We start from the raw sequence: 23,262 nt of genomic DNA on the forward strand, positions 1-23,262 counted from the left end.
ACGCCTGCTTTATCTCATCAGAGTCACAGTCCAGCTACATCCTTATCTATACAAGGCTGACATTTTAGGGAAAGGTCAACATTAACGTCGCTGCTTCTAAATGTATCTAATTAAAATCAATAGATATGTGGACCAGAACTGGGAATTAGAACCACTCTCTTTCCCCACCTCCCTCTAGCCAACATAACCAAAGACTTGTCTCACCCCGGTCATTCCTTCTGCTCCCCGCTCCCATCAGAAGGTGTAGAAGCTTGAAAGGGTGCACCACCAGACACAGGAACAGCTTTGTCCCCTCTGTTATCAGGATTCTGAGCGGTCCGTCCATAATCTAGGGTAGTGTCCGATTCCTCCTTCTCCCCGCTCCCCGCTCCCGTCCAGCAGAAGGTACAGAAGCTTGAAAACGTGCACGACCAGACTCAGGAACAGCTACCATCAGATCAGATAATACTGTACATAAATACAATCAAGTCAAACTCAAGTATGGGGTGGAAAATTGCAACCTTCACGTGGTCCGCCTTGTTTCGACGAATGCAATCAACCCGGCGTGCACAATCAAATAGAACAAGTTGTCCAACAACTTTAGACTGTGCACGCCATACGCAAGAAGAAGAAACTCAAGTATAATAGGTAGAGTGATGGGGGAGATACAGAGTGCACCATTGCCAGTTACATAGACAAGGTCCAATGTCCACAGTGAGGTAGAGGTGAATCAGACACAGTAACCCCCACAGCAAACACTGAAACACAATTCCAAGGCACACACACACACACACACACACATGCGTAGAATTGCAGTCTCACACATTCATACCCACACCCTTACAGCACCAGAGACCCGGGTTCGATGCTAACTACGGCTGTCTGTACGGAGTTTGCACGTTCGCCCTTTTTTTCGTATTCTCAGGTATCCTCCCACATTCCAAAGACGTGCAGGTTTGTAGATTCATTGGGTTTTATAAAATTGTAAATTGTCCCTAGTGTGTGTAGGATAGTGCTAGTGTACGGGGTGATCACTGGTCAGTACGGACATGGTGGGCCGAAGGGCCTGTTTCTGCGCTGTATCTCTAAAGTCACACACACATAGACACACAGTGGTGTAGGGACATGAACACACACATGGACACACAGTGGTGTAGGGACATGAACACACACATGGACACACAGTGGTGTAGGGACATGAACACACACATAGACACACAGTGGTGTAGGGACATGAACACACACATAGACACACAGTGGTGTAGGGACATGAACACACACATGGCCACTTGCGCAAACACTCAGACACACACAGTCACACACACACATATATGCAGACACACACACATACAAAGACACACTTACATGCACAGCCACACACAGTAATACACCCTCACGAAACTGCATACATATCTCACAGACGTGCCTATAATCAAACACACACACAAAGGCATAGACACATGAATATACATAACTACTGGCACACACATATACACATACACACACATATACGCACACACAGACACACTGGCACAAAAACGCATGCACACACACATGCACAAGCATACACTCAGTAATTAACTTTAGCCCATGCAATGCTGCTGGTCTAATTCACCTGCCAGCTGCCACAGCCTGGTCCTTGGTCCCGAGGTAGTGATTTGAAATTCAATGAAGATACAAAGTGGCGGTGTGCGTGCGCGCGCGCGTGTGCGTGTTTGTACGTGTTTGTGCGTGTGTGTGTGCGTGTGCGTGTGCTTTCGTGTGTGACGGGCCCACCCCGGGGGTCGTGGGAATGCAGGGAAAGAGAGCTTAGAATTCAGCTCCTTGCGCTGGGCCCACCGGTTCCTGCTTAAACCGTGCTGATCTGGTCAGAGGTCAGGACACACCACCGTAGAGTCCCACTAATAGCAGCTCCCGCACATCATACGGCCTGAGACAGGCAGCCACAGAGGCACAGCTCCATGCTCCAGTTTGCAGACGCACTTTGAAAAATAATTATTTCCAATAACACTGTGCAGGATAATACAGACACAGAGAAGAGACCGTTTCTCTGTCCGGCACATAACGTACATACCACAACACACACCGTGTAGGAAGCAACTGCAGATGCTGGTTCATACTGAAGTTGAGTTCAGTTGAGATACAGCGCGGAAACAGGGCCTTGGGCCTACCAAGTCCATGCCAACCAGCGATCGCACTCTATATGGTTCAAGGTGAGAGGGGCAAGATTTAATAGGAACCGGAGGGGCAGTTTTTTTAACTTAGGTATATGGAATGAGCTGCCAGAGGAGGTACTTTCTTCCCACCTTGCTTATCTCGAGTACACTTCTTCCCAACCTGCTTCCTGCAAGGACTCTATCCTCCCAATTCCTCCATCTACTCCAAGATGAGGTGTTCGATACCAGGCCTAATTCTTTAGGGAACAGGGGTTGCCCTCTCCCATCATAGATGAGGCCCACACTCGTGTCTCCTCGGTACCCCGCAGCTCCGCCCTTGCTCCCGCTTGTCGCAACTGAGACAGTCCCCCTAGTCCTTACCTTTCACCCCAACAGCTGTCGCAGACAACACATAATCCGCAAACATTTTCGTCGCCTCCAACAGGATCGTAACATTAGTCACATCTTCACCCCTTTCCGCCTTCCACAGAGACCGTTCACTCCGCAACTCCCAGGTTAACGTCCCTTCCCACCCAAACCATCCCCTCCCCAGGTACCCTCCCCTGCAACCGCAGAAGATGCAACACCTGTCCCTATATCTCTTCCCTCAACTCTGTCCTTGGGACCCTGACAGTCCTTTCAGGTTAGGCAGAGGTTCACTTGCACCTCCTCCAACCACATCTACTGTATCTGTTGTTCAACATGTAGACTCTTATACATCGGCGAGACCAAACGTGGATTGGGCGATTGTTTCTCAGAACACCTTCGCTCAGTCTGCCTGAGCCAACCTGATCGCCCGGTTGCTAAACACTTAAATCTCCTTCCCATTCCTACACAGACCTTTCTGTCCAAGGTCTCCTCCATTGTCAGAGTGAGGTTGAATGCAAATTGGAGGAAAAGCATCTCATATTATGTTTGGGCAGCTTACAGCCTAGCGGTATGAATATTGATTTCTCTAATTTCAAGTATTGAATTGAATTAAATTTATTTGTCATTCAGACCTTTCGGTCTGAACAAAATGTTGTTTCCCTGCAGTCATACATATAATAAAAAATGACAAAAACACACAATCAACACAAATGTAACATCCACCACAGTGAGTTCACCAAACACCTCCTCACTGTGGTGGAAGGCAAAATCTTAAAGTCTCTGTCTCTTCCCTCTTCGTTCTCCCTCTGCGCTGAGGCGATCCAGGCTGGCATTCCTTCTCTTTCTATCACTCCCCCACCCAAGTCGCACCAGCTTCTCGATTTCACCCAAACAACAGCTAACAATGGCCTGCTAACTTCATCATCGTTACTTTTTTGCAAATCTTTCATTGTTTGTTCTCTCCACATCATCATCTATCTCTCATTTCCCTTATTCCTAACTAGTCTGAAGAAGGGTCTCGACCCGAAACATCACCCATTCCTTCTCTCCAGGGATGCTGCCTGTCCCGCAGAGTTACTCCAGCTTTTTGTGCCTATCTTTGGTTTAAACCAGCATCTGCGGTTCCTTCTTACACATTTAGTTTAGTTCAGTTTAAAGATACAGCGTGGAGACAGGCCCTTCGACCCATCAAGTCCGCGCTGACCGCGATCACCCGTATACTAGTTCTATCCTGCACATTAGGGACAATCTACAGAGGCCGATTAAACTACGATCCTGCAAGTCTTTGCAGTGTGGGAGGAAACCGGAGCACCCGGAGGAAACCCACGTGGTCACGGGAAGAACGTACAGACAGCACCCGCAGTCAGGATCGAACCAGGGTCTCTGGCGCTATGAGGCAGCAATTCTACCGCTGCGCCACCGTGCTTTTATAAAGCTAAAGGGGAATTTAAAAGAACAATTCTGAGGACGTGTCAGAGATTTTCACAAGCTACAAGGTATCGTTCTCACGGTGTAGATTCAGGGCACAGGCCAATCATCTAGCCGAGAGCTCATAGTATTATCAGTGCAGATTAAAATTCAACCATTAAATATGCAGCGGCACAGTTAATTAATGGCAAATCTGGTGCTAATGATGTGTCTATCAGCACTTACTGAACTGATACTCCTAATCAACCTCAATCAAAAATAAAACACTTCTGATTTATAATTGACTGCACCAAGAGGCAGTAAAATATTCTGGAGGAAGATTGTATTGTTTAATGCAGAGGCAATATATATTCCCAAAGTACATCTCTTTGTTAAATGGAGATGGGGTTATGGGGAGGAAATTATACCAAGCCAATTAACCTACAAATCTGTACGTCTTTGGAGTGTGGGAGGAAATCGGACACCCCGGAGAAAACCCACCCGGGTCACAGGGAGAACGTGCAAACTCTGCGCAGACAGCGCCTGTCAACTTAACTGAAAGCACGTACCACCATCTATATTACTAAATCTCCGATCTTGACCGCTTTTGGCCGACTGTGCTGCGATTTCCGAGAGAACGCCGCCACCTACGGCCGTCATTTTTGGCCACCTCGCTCAGAGCCCCCCTCCGCCGTATGAGTGCGGAGGATTTTTTCCGTCGATGAAAAATGAGAGATGTTAATGTTTTTACAAAATTCCCCATTCTCTCCGCTGCCCCTGCTGGCGGCAGGGGGAGGGACTATAAAACTAGGAAGTGTCATGCCTCACTCATTCTCTGCCAGACCCAGGAAGCGAGAGCGTCACGGCTCTCTGAGCTGCGAATAACACTGAACGCACATCTACTCCACGATGAGTCCCCTCGATGCGGCTGTAAAGTGGCTGCAGCCCTTTTTAAAAAGTTTGTGTTCACAAAATGAATTTTGGTTGTCGGGTGTCTGCAGCCCAATTGTTTGCATCGCCTTTTTTTAACTAGTTTGTGTTCACAAAATGAATTTTGGTTGTCGGGTGGCTGCAGCCCAATTGTTTGCCTTGACTTGGCTTTTAAAATCGTTGCAACAGTTGGATGCCTGCCCAAGCATCCATACGGCCCACAATGTCTATACTAGCCCTCTGGAAACCAGTACCTTCGGCCCGCAACACCTATACTAGCGCAACAGACAGCTCCCCCCCCCACTGGCAAGCAGTATTGTAATTGGTGGAGAGGTGGAATAATTGCGTTGGTGGCCAGCCCTCCCGTGTGATGCTGGGACCCGACGGGTCCCACTTAGTCTAGTATTCAAGAAAAGCTTCTTCCCCGCTGTTACCAGACTTTGAACAAACTTCTCACATGCTTAGAATATATTCCTGATCTGTCTGCATTCACCGTGGTGATTTTATCCACCTTTAAACTTCAGATTTTAGAGCTACAGCGGGGAAACAAGCTCTTCGGCCTAGTGGGTAAGTGCCGACCAGCGATAGCCCTGACAATTGGTTCTATCCTACATGCTAGGAACAATTTACAGAAACCAATCAACCTACAAACCGGCACATCTATGGGAAGTGGGAGGAAACCGGAGCATCCATGCGGTCACAGGGAAAAACGCACAAACTCCGGCACCCGTTGTCAGGATCGGTCTCTGGCGCTATAAGGCAGCAACTCTACTGCTGCGCCACCGTGCCATCCTTATTCAGTGATAGGTGATAACTAAGGGATACAAGGATGCGAACAGTGGAATTAGTAGCACGACTAGAGTGGGGGAAAGGGGGGGGGGGGGGGGGGGGGGGAAGAGAGGGAATGCAGGAGTTACTTGAAATTAGAGAAATCAACGTTCATACCGCTGGGCTGTAAGCTGCCCAAGCGTAATATAAGGTGTACTCATCCCACCTGCCCATAGGCCTCTAAACATGTCCTATCCATCTGCGGAGGGAAATGGACAGAGTCTGAAGGTAGGTCCTGACCCGAGACGTCGTCTATCCGTTTTCCACCACAGATGCTGCCTGACCCGCTGAGTTCTACCAGCATTTTGTGCCTGTAACCGAAACACAATCTGATTTGCGCAATCTGTTATCACCACTTATCAAGAATTCCAGCACCTGCTAAATATTGGATTATAAGCTATGAGGAATTCTGCCCCAGAGCAGAGGTTCCCATGGAGACTGACTTTGAAGTATATTCTTGGTATGGAATTTCAGACGAGCTATGACAGGTTGGAGCCACTGAGAGGGGCTCTGGAGGATGTTTTGTCGTTGTTAAAGTTGATGGAGGATGAAGGATTGATACGAGGCCTGGCTCTCCAATGGGGAGCTTCTGAGGCATGTGTGTGACCCATGTCACATCTAGGCTTATTGTTTCAGACAAGATTTGTTCAATTAAAAATAAAACCATATGTAGACAAGACACGGGGGGGGGGGGGGGGGAAACACACTGCCAAGGTTGGATCTGATCAGACATACGAATGATTAGTTTAGATTAGTTTAGTTTAGAGATACAGCGTGGAAACAGGCCCTTCTGCCCATCGAGCCCACGTTGACCAACGCCCACCCGTACACCAGGTCTATCCTACACACTAAGTTTTAATACAAACCTGAGAGGCAGCATTTTCAATCAGAGAGTCCATTACAATGTTACTGAAGCCAATTAACCTACAAACCTGTACGTCTTTGGAGTGTGGGAGGAAATCGAAGCACCCAGAGAAAACTCATGTGATTATAGGGGGAACGTGCAAACGTGGAAAATCGGTGGTGGACCTGCACAGCGCAGAAACAGGCCCTTCGGCCCACCATGTCCGCGCCGACCATCGATCACCCGTACACTAGTTCAATCCTACACTTTAGGGACAATTTACAGAAGCCAATTAACCAACGAACCCGCACGTCTGGAGTGTGGGAGGACACTGGAGCACCCAGCGAAAACCCACGTGGCCGCAGGGAGAACGTGCAAACTCCGTACAGACAGCACCCGAGGTCAGGATCAAACCAGGGTCACTGGCGTTGTAAAGCAACAACTCTGTGCCGCCCCGTGTCGTTGGCTGTTTTGGGCCCCGGGACCGGAAGGCAGCTCACAAACGCGCCTTCCTTTTGCTTCCCGGGTGTTTAGGCACTGGGAGGGAAGATTCACACTCGGGTCTTGCCATGTTTGATAGAGCACGGGCCCAGTCTATATGCTGGGGCCTCTGCTGTCTGTCCGTCTGCCACTCCCACATAACGATGCCAATGAACCGTGACGGCCTGCAGTAATCAATATTAAATGAATCTCCAAACAGTGACAGCTCGAGAGAGAGAGCTGGTGGAAATGAAGACGGCAAAGTTGAATGCAATCATCTTTCTGTCACCAAAATAAATCAGGCCACATCTTGTGGAGCGAGCAAACAGGTCTGGAGCTAAGGGGCAGTGGGACAAGTTGGGAGCATTATTGCCTCTGCTTCAGTCCCAAAGCTCCGAGGAACGTCAGATAGGCAGCAAAGGGAGGGACAGGGATCCCATGCAGGCAGAGCAGATCAGTTTAACGGCATCATTTTTTGGCACCATCGTTTCAAAATGGTGAGAGGAATGGATCGGGTAGTCGCACAGTTTCTCTTGCCCAGATTTGGGGGAATCGAGAACCGAGGCTGGTCTCCTGCTCGACCACGAAGACTGGGAACCGGGGAGGAGGGTGGAGGGAGTCGGCAACGGTGGCGGGCGCTGGGCAAAGGGCAGATTTCAAGAGGAGAGGAGCGATCCTCTGTATCTTTAAGATGAGTGGCGTGCCCTTGTTATGCAGCTGCAAGTAAAGCCCCTGTCCCACTGTATGATGTAATTCACGAGTTCTCCCGGGTTTTCCCCTGATTCAAACTCGGAGAATGTCCGTAGCGGGTCTGTGGGAGTACGTGGATGTAGCGACTCGTAATGCTAACGGTAGGTAGTCGGGACATCCGGTAAACTCGTGACGTTTTTTCATCCCTGCAAGAAATGTCCACGAGTAAAAAAATACTCGTGATGAAAAAAATCGTTACTTTTCATACCTACCGTTAGCATTACGAGCCGCTACGAGACATCCACAAACTCCTACGGATCCGCTACGCACATTATCTGAGTTTGAATCATGGGAAAACTCTGGAGAACTCGTGAATTACCTCCTACAGTGGGACAGGGGCTTAAGAATTTCATTGTTCAGCTTTCGGTACAGATGACAATTAAACACTTGGGTCTTAACTATTTACCCAGCGATCCTTTGGAAAACACATAAATCAGTCCAAGCATCTTTCATTACAAAAGGGTTTATTTTATTCCAAAAAGATCTGTACAGAAATGCAATTCTCTTAAACATCATGGAAGATTTTCAAAGCATTGGTTGAAAAAGCATCCAATATTTTGTTTTAAAAAGTCGAAATAAAAATTCATAAATTACAAAAGAATGGTCAGACTGAGCTACAAATATTACACGTGTTACGGGACTGACAGTGACCTCCGTCAGTGAGCGCACATTCCTTATGAAGATATCTCCACCCGCCTGCTAACCCTCCCACACAAACACTTGCTGGAGGTTTATTAAACAGTGGGACGGGGAGTCTGAAAAATACTCAAATATTTTGCCGTCCACGCTGATAATCCCGACAGAAATGCAGGTGCTGGAACCTTGAGCAAAACACTAAGTGCTGGAGGAACTCAGTGGATCAGGCAGTATTTTAGTTTAGATACGGGTCCACCGCTGGCTATTTCTGGCAACTGGTGGTCCGGCACCTCCAGCCGATGTCCACCTCATCGGGAATTCCGCGGCCGATCGAATTTGCCCCACGTGGCCGGGACTCTGGAACTCCGGCCCGGCCGGAGCCAGCAGATCCATTCCCACTTTGCAGGCCGGCATCTTGACCCCTTCGAGGTTGTGACCTCTGTTGGTCCGGAAAAACGGATAATCCAGAAAGGCTCTGGATCCCAAGGGTTCAGGAAAATCGGTGGTGGGCCTGCACAGCGCAGAAACAGGCCCTTCGGCCCACCGAGTCCGTGACGACCATTGATCCCCCCCGTACACTAGTTCTATCCTACACTTTAGGGACAATTTACAGAAGCCAATTGACCAACAAACCTGGAGTGTGGGAGGAAACCGGAGAGCCTGGAGAAAACCCACGTGGTCACAGGGAGAACGTGCAAACTCTGTGCCGGCAGCACCCGGGGTCAGGATCGAACCTGGGTCTGTAGCGCTGTGAGGCAGCGGATCCACTGTTGCGTCACCATGCCACCCACATCTGCGGAGGGAATGTTTTGGGTCGGGACCTCTCTTCAGGCTGATTCAATGTCGCCTGTTCATTCCCTCCACAGATGCTGCCTGAGACGCTGAGTTCCTCCAGCACTTTGTGTTTTACGCTGATAATCCCCACGACCGTTCCCACTCGGGAATGAATGAACGAACGACGCACCCTCTCTTTCTACAGAATGCTACAAGGAGGAAAATTAAAATAAAAGCAGCCAACTCCAACATTCAGCTGCCGGTCTGTAGCAGACAGGCCCACTGGCCGCTGGTCCTCCCACGGCAGTCCTCCCACGGCAGTCCTCCCACGGCAGTCCTCCCACGGCAGTCCTCCCAAGCTGCAACGCCTCCTCTCAGCGTTAGTACGCTACTGTAAAAAAGCACCTTGACTCTGGAACCAGGGAGTTAGCTGCCTGCATTTTACACACTGCTTCTTCTACAGCTCTGTCCCTCTGTTCATTCAAATTCTCCTTGAAACTTACAGACCATGGAAGAATACTGTGGACATGACAAGTGGCACCGACTTCAAGCTCCAGTGATTTGGACCCTGTGATTCACCCCCTCTCTCTCTCTCTCTCTCTCTCTCTCTCTTTCTCACTCTCTGTCTCACTTTCGCTCACTCACTCTTTCTCTAACCCTACCCCAGTTTGTTCCCATTTGTGTGCCAGCTTTGAAGTAAACCTGTTTGCTTTACTCCCTCTCACCTCCCCCCCACTCCTCTTTGCTTTCAATACCTGCCTGGCATTTAAGCCGACATTCGAAGGGGTAACTGTTCCCTCTGCCGCTCATGTGCTTGTCTTTCCTCTCCTCTCCACTCCCTTTCCCTGCCCCTCTCCCTTCTCCTTCCTCCCGGAGAGAGGAGGGGCAAGGAAGGGGTGGGGTGAGAGGGGGGGTCTAGAGCCAGGGGTGCCAGGCTGGGTCCACGGAGGCCAGTGGGCACGGGGTGGGGTAAGAGGGGAGGGTCTTGATCCGGGGTGCCAGGCTGGGTGTTGCAGGGCAATGGGCACAGGGTGGGGTGAGGGGGGGTGGTCTAGAGCCAGGGGTGCCAGGCTGGGTCCATGCGGCACAGATTGTCCAGGCTGTTGGCAGCAGCCACCAGCGTGCTGACCTTGCTCTCTCCGCCCTCAAACAGGGCCAGGCTGTGTAGGCGGGTGACGATGGCGGTCACTGCCTTCTGCACCAGTGACACCAGCTGCTGGCTGTCCATGTTCTCGGGCTGCCCGGCTGCCGACAGTGGTGACGACGTGTCCTCCTGCGTCTTCTTGTGCCAGGCGATGATCTCGTCACGCAGCACCGCCTTCAGGATGCCGTCCACCTGCGGCCCAGGGGAGACAGTGTGTTACACGGGGAGACAGTGTGTTACACGGGGAGACAGTGTGTTACATGGGGAGACAGTGTGTTACATGGGGAGACAGTGTGTTACACGGGGAGAGGGGGTTACATGGTTAGACTCGGTGTTGCACGAGGGTCTGTGGCTAGTGAAGAGGGGGGGGGGGGGCACTGCGAGCGATTCTGACAACCCTAGCATCCCACCAACAACGCAGAAAGCTTCAGCAAAGAGAAGATTAAATGTGGCGGGTTGCTAAGCAGAAACGTTGGCCATCTGACTGCCCCGACACACCACAGATTTGTTTCAGTTGGGGTAATGGAGGATGGGGAGAGAGAGAGAGAGAGAGAGACAAGAGGGGGAGAGAGAAGGGGGAAAAGAGAGAGGGGAGGGGGGACGAGAGGGGGGTTGATGGAGAGGGGGAAGAGAGGGGAGGAAGGAAGGGGGGGAGGAAGAGAGGGGGAAGGAAGAGAGGGGGGTAGGAAGTGAGGGGGGGAAGGAAGTGAGGGGGGGAAGGAAGTGAGGGGGGGAAGGAAGTGAGGGGGGAAGGAAGTGAGGGGGGGAAGGAAGTAAGGGGGGAAGGAAGTGAGGGGGAAGGAAGAGAGGGGGAAGCAAGTGAGGGGGGAAGCAAGTGAGGAGGGCACGAGGCTTACCTTGAAGTTGGGTTGAGCAAAGCACCTAGCGACGGCGATCATGGAGGCGGTGAGGGGGCCGGAGACACCGATGGTGGTGAGGAACTCGGAGATGTTTGGCGTGAGCCGGAAGGGCACGGGGCGATTGGCATCTAGATCACCCGTGGAGTCGTTGATGTCAAACCTGAAGTAGGCAACGTTCAGCTTCCCCGTGTCCTGCAACACATCAATACGTCAGAACCCGCACATGCACACGCATACAGACACGGACACCCACACACACACACACACACACAGCAAAAACAGCAAATACTGTACAGGTCCAACACCGATTCTCTGGCACCCTTGGATTCACAGCCTTGCCGGATTTTTCGTTTTGCCGGACCAAGATCATGGCCTCCGAGAGGGGACCAACGGTACCGGAATGGTCTGACTAGGCTGCCAGAGGGCCGAGATACCGGCTCGCAAAGTTAGCCTTGGACGTCAGCTATGGTGACAGTTGTGGATATGGGTCACGTGAAGGGTAGATTAGTTGAAGTTGGTATCATGTTTGGCACGGACATTGTGGGCAGAAGGGCCTGCTCCTGTGCTGTACTGTTCTCTGTTCAATTTTCTTCACATAATGCTGCGTTCCTCTTTCAAACAAATACCTCACGTCGGTGCGGCACGGTGGCGCAGCGGTAGAGTTGCTGCCTTACAGCTCCAGAGACACGGGGTTCAATCCTGACTACGGGTGCTGTCTGTACGGAGTTTGTACGTTCTCCCCGTGACCGCGTGGGCTTTCTCCTGGTGCTCCACTTTCCTCCCACACAGGACGTACAGGTTTGTGGATTATTAATTAGTTTCTGTAAATTGTCCCTGGTGTGTGGGATAATGCTAATGTACGGGGTGATCGCTTGTCAGCAGGACTCAGTGGGCCGAAGGGCCTGTGTCCACGCTGTATCTCTAAAGTCTAAAGACAATGGAAGGAACTGTTCCGTAACCCTGAGCATCCTAGAAGTCCGAAACCATCTTTTGGCTGATCGATTCGTTGTAAGTGTTTAATCGGTGGGATTCAGTGGATTAAGAGCGATGAAGCTGGATCACAACTGCGATTTGAAATAAAGACACCAGCTCACATTGATCACTGGAGATTTCCATCAGTTTAGTTACTTCTTATAAAATGAAAATTATTGACATTTCTGTTACAAGGAGAGGAGCGGGCAGCTAACCATTTAGTGCACTGATCCTCCTCGATTGGATAAGCAGTGCCTTGCACTGTATTGATTAAAAACTCGTCTGTGGTGGACTTTCAGTGTAGACTGGCAGCTACTGTAGAACAGGTGGCAGTGAATGCAGGGAGGAGTGGGATTCGGGGGCTGTGCTAATGCAGGTTCACCGTCGTTGTTATGGCACCCCTTGGTTCCGGAGCCTTTCTGGATTATCCGTTTTGCCGGACAGACGGAGATCACGGCCTCCAACAGGAGTCCAGTGGAACCGGAACGGTCCACCTCGGCCGCCGGGGCGGGGGTGGGGGCGCGCGATAACGGCGGCAAAGTTGACCATGAGAACGGACCTGCCGGCTCTGGCCGGGCAAGAGTTCCAGAACCCCGGCCACAGGGGGCAAAATCGACGCGCCGATTGGCCGCGGAAGTCCCGATGAGGTTGAGATCTGTCGCCTCACCCGGCCTAGGTGCCACATTTCCGGGGGAACTCCTGGGGGGGGGGGGGGGGTTCTAGTGCGCTCTCGTAATTTTGACCAGATTAAAGGACCAGATTAAAGGACGTGTTGTGGGAAAATCAGTGGAGGACCTGTACAATGAAACAGCCTGTGATGATAGACATACAGCTCCTTTCAACTTTCCCCCTCTCACCTTCAATATATTTCTATTCTGGGAAAAAGGTCTGACTGTCTACCCTATCTCTGCTATGGTTTCATCCCACATCCCAAAGATAGTTTAGTTTAGTTTATTGTCACGTGTACCAAGGTACAGTGTTGCGTGCTAACCGGTCAGAGGAAAGACATGATTACAATCGAGCCGTCCACAGTGTAGAGAACAACGTTTAGTGCAAGATAAGGTCCAGTATAGTCAGTCTAATTAAAGATTGTTCGAGGGTCTCCAATGATGTAGATAGTAAATCAGGACCACTCTCCACTTGTTGATAGGATGGTTCGGGTTAATAGGCCTCTAAAGTGCCCCTAGTATATAGGATGTGGATGCGAAAGCGGGTTAAATAGAGTTGGCGTGAATAGGTGATCGATGGTCAGCACGGCGGGCCGAAGGTCCTCTTTCCATGCTGAAAAATGTTCTGACTGTCTACCCAGATTGGGACGACAGATGGCACAATGGGCTAAGTGTTCGGCTGACAACCGGAAGGTAGCTGGTTCGAATCCCGCTTGGAGTGCATACTGTCGTTGTGTCCTTGGGCAAGACACTTCACCCACCTTTGCCTGTGTGTGAATGTGTGTGAGTGATTGGTGGTGGTCGGAGGGGCCGTAGGCGCAGATTGGCAGCCACGCTTCCGTCAGTCTGTCCCAGGGCAGCTGTGGCTACAGAAGTGGCTCACCACCACCGAGTGTGACTGAGGAGTGAATGAATAATGCGATGTAAAGCGCCTTGAGTATTAGAAAGGCGCTATATAAATCCCATCCATTATTATTATTATTATCCTATCTGTGCCAGTAAAATCATACTAAACATCAGCACAATCGTAGAAACATAGACATAGAATATAGGTGCAGGAGTAGGCCATTCGGCCTTCGATCATGGGTGATCATCCAAGATCAGTGCCCCCTCCCCCGTTCCTGCTTTTCCCCCCCATATTCCTTGATTACATAGGTTGATGCCTAGGTACGAGTGCCACAACTGTAGTGTAAGAATAGTCAATTCGTGTTTAGTTTAGTTTAGAGATATAGCATGGAAACAGGCCCGTCTGCCCATCCGAGTCCGGGCTGACCATCGATCACCTGCACTGTTCTACGGTCTTTGTATTGAACTGTAGGCAAGAATAAGAATTGCACTGTATCGAGGTACGTGACAATACAGACACATCGCACCATTGACAAGGTGCACAAAAGTGCTGGAGAAACTCAGCGGGTGCGGCAGCATCTAAGGAGCGAAGGAAATAGGCAACGTTTCGGGCCGAAACCCAAGGGTTTCGGCCCGAAACGTTGCCTATTTCCTTCGCTCCTTAGATGCTGCCGCACCCGCAGAGTTTCTCCAGCACTTTTGTCTACCTTCAATTTTCCAGCATCTGCAGTTCCTTCTTAAAGCACCATTGACAAGGCAGTGGATATAGCAAGGAGGGACAGAAGGAACTGCAGATGCTGGACTACCAAAAAGGACACAATGTGCTGGAGTAACTCAGCGGCAGCATCTCTAGAGAACATTGATAGGTGACATTTTGGGTCGGGACCCCTCGTTGGGGGCGGCATAGTGGCACAGTGGTCGAGTTGCTGCCGTACAGTGCGAGAGACCCAGGTTCGATCCTGACTACGGAGTTTGTATATCTCCCTGTGACCGTGTGGGTTTTCTCCGGGTGCTCCGGTTTCCTCCCACACTCCAAAGACGTGCAGGTTTGTACGTTAATTGGCTTTGGTAAAAGTTGTAAATTGGCCCTAGTGTGTGGGATAGTGCTAGTGTACGGGGTGATCACTAGTTGGCAGGGACTCGGTGGGACGAAGGGCCTGTTTCTGCGCTATTAAACCAAACCAAACTAAATCAAACTAAGCCAAAGCAAGGTGCCATCTCGGGTGGGGGGACCCCTCATACCTGTGCAATCTGCAGCATCTCCGGGTTAAGGCGATTCAGGTGGAGGACAAACTCCGCGAAGCCGATGAGGGCCAGCTGAATGGTGAACATCTTGCGAAAGGTCCAGTAGTCGGTGGCGTTGGGGAATGTGTGCAGCGCCCATTCCTTCAGCATGCTCCGAGGCACCATGTTACCCTGCACCTCCTTCAGGATGTCACGCAGAACCTGCAGGCAAGACAGCGGGACATGTCGTTCAGTGCGGTGGCCCCTCACGCACAAGCAACGGACACAGAGAGACACCAGCAACTACAGATCCTAGACTCCTGAACAAAACACCGAGTGCTGGAGGAACTCAGCGGGTCAGGCAACGTCTGGGGAGGGAACGGCAGACAACCTATACAATTAATTTACATCATTAACCTATTTCAGGTGTTTTGGGGAGAAGGCAGGGGAATGGGGTTTAGATGGCAAGATAGATCAGCCATGATGGAATGGCAGAGTAGACGATGGGCCGAATGGCCTAATTCTACTCCGAGGACTTATGAATTTAGTGAAGTTTAGTTTGTTGTCACGTGAACCGAAGTACAGTGAAAAGCGTTTTTGTGGCGTGCTATCCGTCAGTCAGGACATGCAGTCAGCGGAAAGACAGTACATGATTACAATCGAGCCGTCCACAGTGTACAGATACAGGATAAAGGGAATAACGTTTACTGCAAGATAAAGTCCAGTAAAGTCCGATTAAAGATAGTCCGTTGGTCTCCAGTGAGGGAGATAGTAGCTCTGGACCACTCTCTAGTTGGTGATAGGATGGTTTGCTAAATAACCTTTCGGACCATCCGTTCCTTTCTATGGAGATAGTATATTACTGGTTTCCCCAGTGTATACTCCGGTTTGCTTTTTTTGTAGTTTAAATTATTTTTCCACACTGGTTACCCCTCCCGCCCCAAACCAACTCCCCACCGATGAAGCACAAACCCCCACTCCCCGCAAAGGCACATGCACACTGGAAATGCTCGCACACAGCTCTGGTTTAACGACAGCGCTAAATGCCACACCGCACGCAGTGAGACAGATGTGCAATTGTACATGGGGCTTCAAGAGGCACTTTGTCCAAACCTCAAATCAGGAAAAAAACACACAAGAAAAACTTAAAAAGGCACAACATTTTTGTTTTAACAGTATAGAACGCAGTTCCACTCTAAAACATATATGATCAACAGTCCAGTGATTCAAGTTTAGTTTTTATTTTAAAGATACAACATGGAAACATGCCCTTTGGCCCATCGAGTCCAGGCCGACCATCGATCACTCGTTCACGTTAATTGTATGTTATTTCACTTTCTCACCCACTCCTGACACACTGGGGGCAATTTTATCAAAGGCCAATTAACCTAGAAACCTACATGACAACATTGGCCTGATTGGGGGCAGCACTGTGGCGCAGCGGGTAGTGCGGGCGCCTGACAGCGCCAGACACCCGGGCTCGATCCTGACCACAGGTGCTGCCCATATGGAGTTTGTATGTTCACCCTGTGGCCACGTGGGTTATCCCCGGGTGCTCCGATCTCCTCCACACTCCAGGTTTGCAGGTTAACTGGCTTCAGTAAAAGTGTAAATTGTCCCTAGCGTGTAGGATAGTGCGAGGGTGATCTCTGGTCAGCACCGGCTCAGTGGGTCGAAGGGCCTGTTTCCATGCTCTATCGCCAAAGTATGATTCTCAAAGAGCAGGGAGAACTAAATGAAACGAAACTAAACCATCACTCACTGTTCCCTGCTCCGCTGTACATGAAGGTCTTCAGCCTGTGATCTACAGCATCTCCCACACCGTTGATGCAGATCACAGTGATCATTGTTTTGTTTAGCATTCGCAGAGGATCGTGACTCCAAGACTCCTGAACTCCTTGAAGTATGCTGTTAGATTGAACCTTGCTGCTCTTTGAGAATCATACTTTAGACTAGAGACACAGCAGGGAAACAGGCCCTTCGGCCCACTGAGCCCACGCCGTCTATCGATCACCCATTCACACTAGTTCTATGTTATCCCACTTTCGCATCCACTCCCTGCACACTGGGGGCAATTTACAGAGGGCCGATTAACTCGAAAACCCACGCATGTTTGAGACGTGGGAGGAAACGGGAGCACCCGGAGGAAACACAAGGTGTCACTGGGGGAACGTGCAAACTCCACACACACACACACACACACACACACCTACACACACACAGCCCCGGAGGTCAGGATTGAACCCGGGTCTCCAGCGTGGTGAGGCAGTGGCTCTGCCAGCTGTGCCACAGTGCCGATTCAATTTAGTTTAGAGATACAGCACCCAGAGGAGACTAACGCGGTCTCAGGGAGAGCGTGCAAACCAAACACACCTGCAAACTCCACACACACACACACACACACAGCCCCCGAGGTCAGGATTGAACCCGGGTCCCCGGCGTGGCGAGGCAGCAGCTCTACCAGCTGTGCCACAGTGCCGGCCTTCGGCGGGTGGAGAATGAACCGAGGGGGAAAGAAAGGCAGTGAAATACCACCGGCACTCACTGCTGGGGGACCTGTGACTTTGAAACCAGGGCCAGTGCTGAACACTGTGATTCATTGCCGAATATCACGAGGAATGTAATTGATGGGCTGCAAGCTACAGTCTCTCTCCACCAGGAGGAGAGGGTAATATTTCAATCAACCCATAATCTTATCACACAATTGCCAGGCATTCACTCCTCTCTGAAGGTCACTGATCAGGGCACTCCTTAATCAAGTGTGGTCCTTTGCAGTCTGATATCACGCCTGTCGTTATATTACCCCCCACTCCCTCCCCTTCCCTCCCCTCCTCCCGCCCCTCCTTTACAATCTGGTCCCATCAACATCTAACTCCAAATGCCTTACAACGCCTGGATTATGCATCTATGGTTTATTATTTTTCTCATTATAGCCGTCCTTGCTCCCTGCCCCGTTGACAGACCAAGGTCCCACATTAATCAATCTGGTTGAATCATCACTTTTCAACGTGCAAGCGTAGCAATGCAACTCAAAACCTTCCATTATTCTTATTTCCATATTCAAGGTCCATTTCCCCTTCATTCAAAGTTGCTCATTCCAACTTTGATATAACCAACTTCTCCAACAGGTCGCCTGCACGGCAGCATAATAACAGAATCCTAATATCAAATAATTAGTCAGACAGCATGGAAACAGGCCCTTCGGCCCTACTTGCCCACATGCCCCATCTAAACTAGTCCCACCTGCCTGTTTTTTTGGCCCATATCCCACTAAACTTATCCTATCCACGCACCTGTTCAAATGTTTCTTAAACATTGCAATAGTTCCCGCAATTCTTTCACAATTCCTATCCAAGTCTTTCTTTCATCACCTTAGGCTGTTAAACACAATCCAATCTTTAGCTGTAACTGTATCTACCATCGGGACGACAGATGGCACAATGGGCTAAGTGTTCGGCTGGCAACCGGAAGGTAGCCGGTTCGAATCCCGCTTGGAGTGCATACTGTCGTTGTGTCCTTGGACAAGACACTTCACCCACCTTTGCCTGTGTGTGAATGTGTGTGAGTGTGTGTGAGTGATTGGTGGTGGTCGGAGGGGCCGTAGGTGCAGATTGGCAGCCACGCTTCCGTCAGTCTGCCCCAGGGCAGCTGTGGCTACAGAAGTAGCTTACCACCACCGAGTGTGACTGAGGAGTGAATGAATAATGCGATGTAAAGCGCCTTGAGTATTAGAAAGGCGCTATATAAATCCCATCCATTATTATTATTATTACCAACTCGATATTCAGACTATTCACCTTCATTTAGACTCAGAGAGTCATACAGCACAGGAACAGCACCTTCGGCCCAACTTGGCCACACCAACCAACATGTCCCATCTATACTAGTCCCACCTGCCCGTGCTTGGCCCATATCACAGTGAATGGCGGTGCTGGCTCGAAGGACCGAATGTCCTACTCCTGCACCTATTGGCTATTGTGTATGTAAGTGAATTAACAATGACTTCTCTGTGAATTAACAATGACTTCTCTGACAAGACTAGCCCCTGTGATGAATGTGGTACCTGATGACTGGCTTGGGTCCCTCTGGCCTGTACGGTGGCCAGCCGGTCGTAGTAGCGGGATATTGGGTTGTCATGCTCAATGCCCTTCTTGGCGCAGCGCTGCTTGTAGATCTCCACGAGGGAAAGCGAAGAAGGATTGTCTTCAACCAGCCGCATCTGAGGGGAGACTGCGACCACACGTGGCACTGGGTGAGAAAACAGACAGCAGTCACAGGCTGGACACCAGGCCAAAGCAACTATGAGCAGCACTCACCACACTATACACATGCACACAGCTCCACACACAGGCCCACACAGCCACACAGGCCCACACACCCAGACACACACACCCAGGCCCAGGCCCACACACACACACACACACACACAGGCACACACACACACACACACACACACACACACACACACACACACAGGCCCACCCAGACACACACACACACACACACTAAGAATCTCACTTAATGTAAAAATGCTGCTCAATAAATAATAGCAATCAACATCACCAAACCATTATCTCATAGTTACTAGCTGCATCTCATTATAAGGTCATCCCCAGAATACAAATATGACAAGGTTCCTGAGATACATCATGGAAACAGGCCCTTCTGCCCACCAAGTCCATGCTGACCATCGATCACCCGTTCACATTAGTTCTTCTAATCTCACATTCTCATCCATTCCCTAGGCGCTGGGGGAATTTGCCGAGGTCAGTCAACCTACAGGGGCAGTAATGACACTGCAGGCTGCAGTACCTGTGAAGAAGAGGTGTCGCTTTGTGGTCTCCTTTCTCTTCTCCAGACAGGGGTTCAGCAGCCGCAGCAGCTGCAGAACGCGCTCCTCCCGCCGAGACTCGGTCAGGCAGGCGTCGTTCATCACCAGGTAGGGGTAGATCTTGCCGTTGTGACCGCGGATGTAGAGCCGGCGGGCCGCTGTGTTGTGCTTCTGTACAATCTCCACTCTCGGCATGAACCTGGTGCAAACAAATAGGCGATATTCAGACCAGAACATAAAGACACATTACTGTGGCAAGAAACATTTCACTGTACCTAGTTACATGTGAAAATAACGCACTATTGAACCATTGAGTTCTACAGCCATCCTGTAACATTGACCAGACATTGAACATTGTGTTGGAAGGAACAGCAGATGCTGGTTTATACCGAAGATACATACAAAATGCTGGGGTAAGTCCATGAGTTCTCAGAGCAGAATTAGGCCATTCAGCCCATCAAGTCTATTCTGCCATTCAATCGTGGCTGATCTATCTTTCCCTCTCAACCCTATTCTCCTGCCCTTGCCCTAGAACCCCTGACATCTTTACTAATCAAGAATCTGTCAATCTCCGCCTTAACAATATCCATTGACTTGGACATGAATTCCACAGATTCACCATCCACTGACTAAAGAAATTCCTCCTCATCTCCTTTCTAAAGGTACATCCTTTCGTTCTGAGGCTGTGGCCTCTGGTCCTAGACTCTTGGTCACTCAGCGGGTCAAGCCGCATCTCTGGGTCTGAAGAAGGGCTCCAACCCGAAATGTCACCTATCCATGTTCTCCAGAGATGCTGCCTGACCCGCTGAGTTGCTCCAGCATTTTGTGTCGATCTTCGAGCTGTAATGTGCTGTATTTTCTTTTTGGCGATACAATACCGAAACAGGCCCTTCGGCCCACGGGGTCCACGCAGACCATCGATCACCCGTGCACGCTAGTTCTGTGTCATCTCACTTTCTCACCCTCTCCCTACACGCTAGAAAATTGTTGTTTTTTTTTTAAAAACACGGATGAAAAGAAAGTTTTGTAAATGTAAAACGCGACAGCAAATGTTGCAAGCATTCTGTCGTCCACTCACCGTGCGATCTTAATGTAATAATGCGTCGGCTTGGGCATGAGGAACTCTCCCGGGATCTCCACGTCTGCCGTCTGTGCCGAGAAGTTACTGAGAAACCGACACTTCTCCTCAATCAGGAAGAATTTAGGGAGCTGCTTGGTTTTTGCTTCCAGGATCTTTATCCATTTCTTCAGCTTGGAGATGAGATTGTGAAGCTTCATCGAACCCGGCACACTGAAGTCAAAATCTGGACAATGGAAAGGACAAGCATCAGACAGCAGCCAGATATAGCTTTAGTTTATGTTGCAAGAGCAGTATTAGGCCATTCGGCTCATCACGTCTACTCCGCCATTCAATCATGGCTGATCTATCTCTCCCTCGCAACCCCATTTTCCGGCCTTCTCCCCATAACTCACGACACCCGTACTAATCAAGAATCTGTCAATCTCTGCCATAAAAATATCCACTGACTTGGCCTCCACAGCCGTTTGCGGTCATGTTTAGTTTAGTTTAGTAGGGAAACCCACGCGGTCGCAGGGAGAACGTGCAAACTCCACACACAGAGCACCCGAGGTCAGGATCGAACCCGGGTTTAGTTCACTTTAGAGTTACAGCAGAGAAACAGGTTCTTCAGCCCAGTGAGTCTACGCCGACCATCGATCATCTGTTCATATCAGTTCCATGCCATCCCACTCGCATCCATTCCCGACACACCAGAGGCAATTTTACTGAAGACAGTTAAGCTACAAACCCGCACACCTTCGGGATGTGGGAAACCGGAGTATCCGGAGAGGGCCCATGGGGTCGCGGGGAGTACGTGCAAACTCCACACACAGACAGCATCCGGGTTTATTTTAGTTTAGAGATACAGCATGGAAACAGGCCCTTCGGCCCACAAGGTCTATGCCGACCATCGATCACCCATTCGCACCAGTTCTACATTATCCCACTTTTGCATCCACTCCCAACACACCAGGGGAAACTTACAGACGGCCACTGCACATCTTTAATTCTCTGGGTGGAGACATTTTTCCTCATCTCAGTCCTGTATGGCCTACCCCTTATTCAACCCCCCGGTTCTGGACTCCCCAAACATCAGGAACATTTTTCCTGCATCGAACCTGTCCAATCCTTCAAGAAATTTATATGTTTCTATAAGATTCCCCCTCATCCTTCTAAGTTCCAGTGAATACAAGCCCAGTCGACCCATTCTTTCATCATATGTCATGTTAATGTGCGGGACCGCTGATCAGCACAGTGGGCCGAAGGGCCTGTTTCCGCACTAAACTAAACTGGTCTAACTGCAAAGCAGGAGGGTGAAGGGTGATCTTATAGAGGTGTACAAAATCATGAAGGGAATACATCAGCTAGACACATAATCTCTTGCCCAGAGTAGGGGAATCGAGAACCAGAGGTTTAAGGTGAGGGGGAAAAGATTCTATGGGAACCTGAGGGTTAACTTTTCCACACATAGGGTGGCGGGTGGTGGGTGGGATGGTATGTAAGGAGCTGCTGGAGGAGGTAGTGGAGGCAGGTACTACAATAAGATTTAAAATAATTTGGAAAGGTACATGGATGGGAAAGTTGTGGAGGATATGGGCCAACCATGGGCAGGTGGGACGTGTAGATGGGGCATCTTTGTCGGTATGGACAAGTTGGGCCGAAGGGCCTGGTTCCATGCTGTATGACTCTATATCCCCCTCCCTCACACTTTATATTTCACTTCTCTTCTCATCTAACGCCCGTTTGTCTCCTTTTCATCTCTAGCCTTTGTTACTTACTCCATCCATGTGACAATCAAACCTCCCTCACGTATCCACCTATCACTTCCCAGTCTTTGTCCCGCTCCCAGACATTTTTTCCAGCTGTCTCCCACCTACTCCAGTGAGTCTGAAGAAGGGTCCCGACCCAAAATGGTCGCCTGTCCATTCCCCCCACAGATGCTGCCTGACCCGCTAAATTCCTCCAGCAGTATACACCGTTGCCCAAGATTCCAGCTTCTGCAGTTTCTTGAGTCTTCGTTAATGAATCAGTGTGTTCTTGGCGTGAAGCCACATTCCTTCGATTCAACGGTCTGGCAAGATAATTAAAGCATGGATTTGCTGAACTGGAGTCCAAGGGAGGAGACGGCTGGAGGCCCCGCAGCAGCCTGGGGTTTGTCTGGAACGGGCACCGCTCATAAGAACTGGAGCGTTGACTTTGAAAATGGCTCCAGAACACGGCGCCTCTTGCATGCGGGCTCAGCAGACTATTTCTGTACACTTGCTAATCGAGGATCGGGGGTATGGCACTACTCTGCTGGACAGGTCACAGGAAGAACGTGCAAAACTGCACACACAGACAGCACCCGAGGTCGCGATCGAACTGGGTTCTCTGGCGCTGCGAGGCAGATCTGGCCTTTGCATTTATGAGCACTAAGTACAGAAATTAAATGACCCTAAACTAGAAGGTTGACTGGTTGAAGTGTTTAGACAATGTCCTGCAGAGCTGCACGGTCACTCATCTCC

The 23,262-nt window shown here is 50.1% G+C and overlaps 1 protein-coding gene across 4 annotated transcripts in view; it reads right to left on the reverse strand.

Moving 5' to 3' along the window:
- Positions 1-9,495: 9,495 nt before the first annotated feature.
- LOC116985669 (transformation/transcription domain associated protein) overlaps positions 9,496-23,262 on the reverse strand; it is a 173,802-nt gene continuing 160,035 nt past the window's right edge. For all 4 annotated transcript variants that reach the window (XM_033040549.1, XM_033040552.1, XM_033040550.1 and 1 more), the window contains 6 exons: positions 20,777-21,002; positions 19,680-19,897; positions 18,931-19,115; positions 14,886-15,089; positions 11,155-11,349; positions 9,496-10,489 (listed from right to left, as the gene is read on the reverse strand). In XM_033040549.1, the coding sequence (XP_032896440.1) occupies positions 10,205-10,489; positions 11,155-11,349; positions 14,886-15,089; positions 18,931-19,115; positions 19,680-19,897; positions 20,777-21,002 (1,313 nt within the window). In that variant the 3' untranslated portion in view covers positions 9,496-10,204. The remainder of the gene's footprint in view (positions 10,490-11,154; positions 11,350-14,885; positions 15,090-18,930; positions 19,116-19,679; positions 19,898-20,776; positions 21,003-23,262) is intronic.

Source organism: Amblyraja radiata, chromosome 22, assembly GCF_010909765.2.
Source record: "Amblyraja radiata isolate CabotCenter1 chromosome 22, sAmbRad1.1.pri, whole genome shotgun sequence".
In the NCBI taxonomy this organism is placed as follows: domain Eukaryota; kingdom Metazoa; phylum Chordata; class Chondrichthyes; order Rajiformes; family Rajidae; genus Amblyraja; species Amblyraja radiata.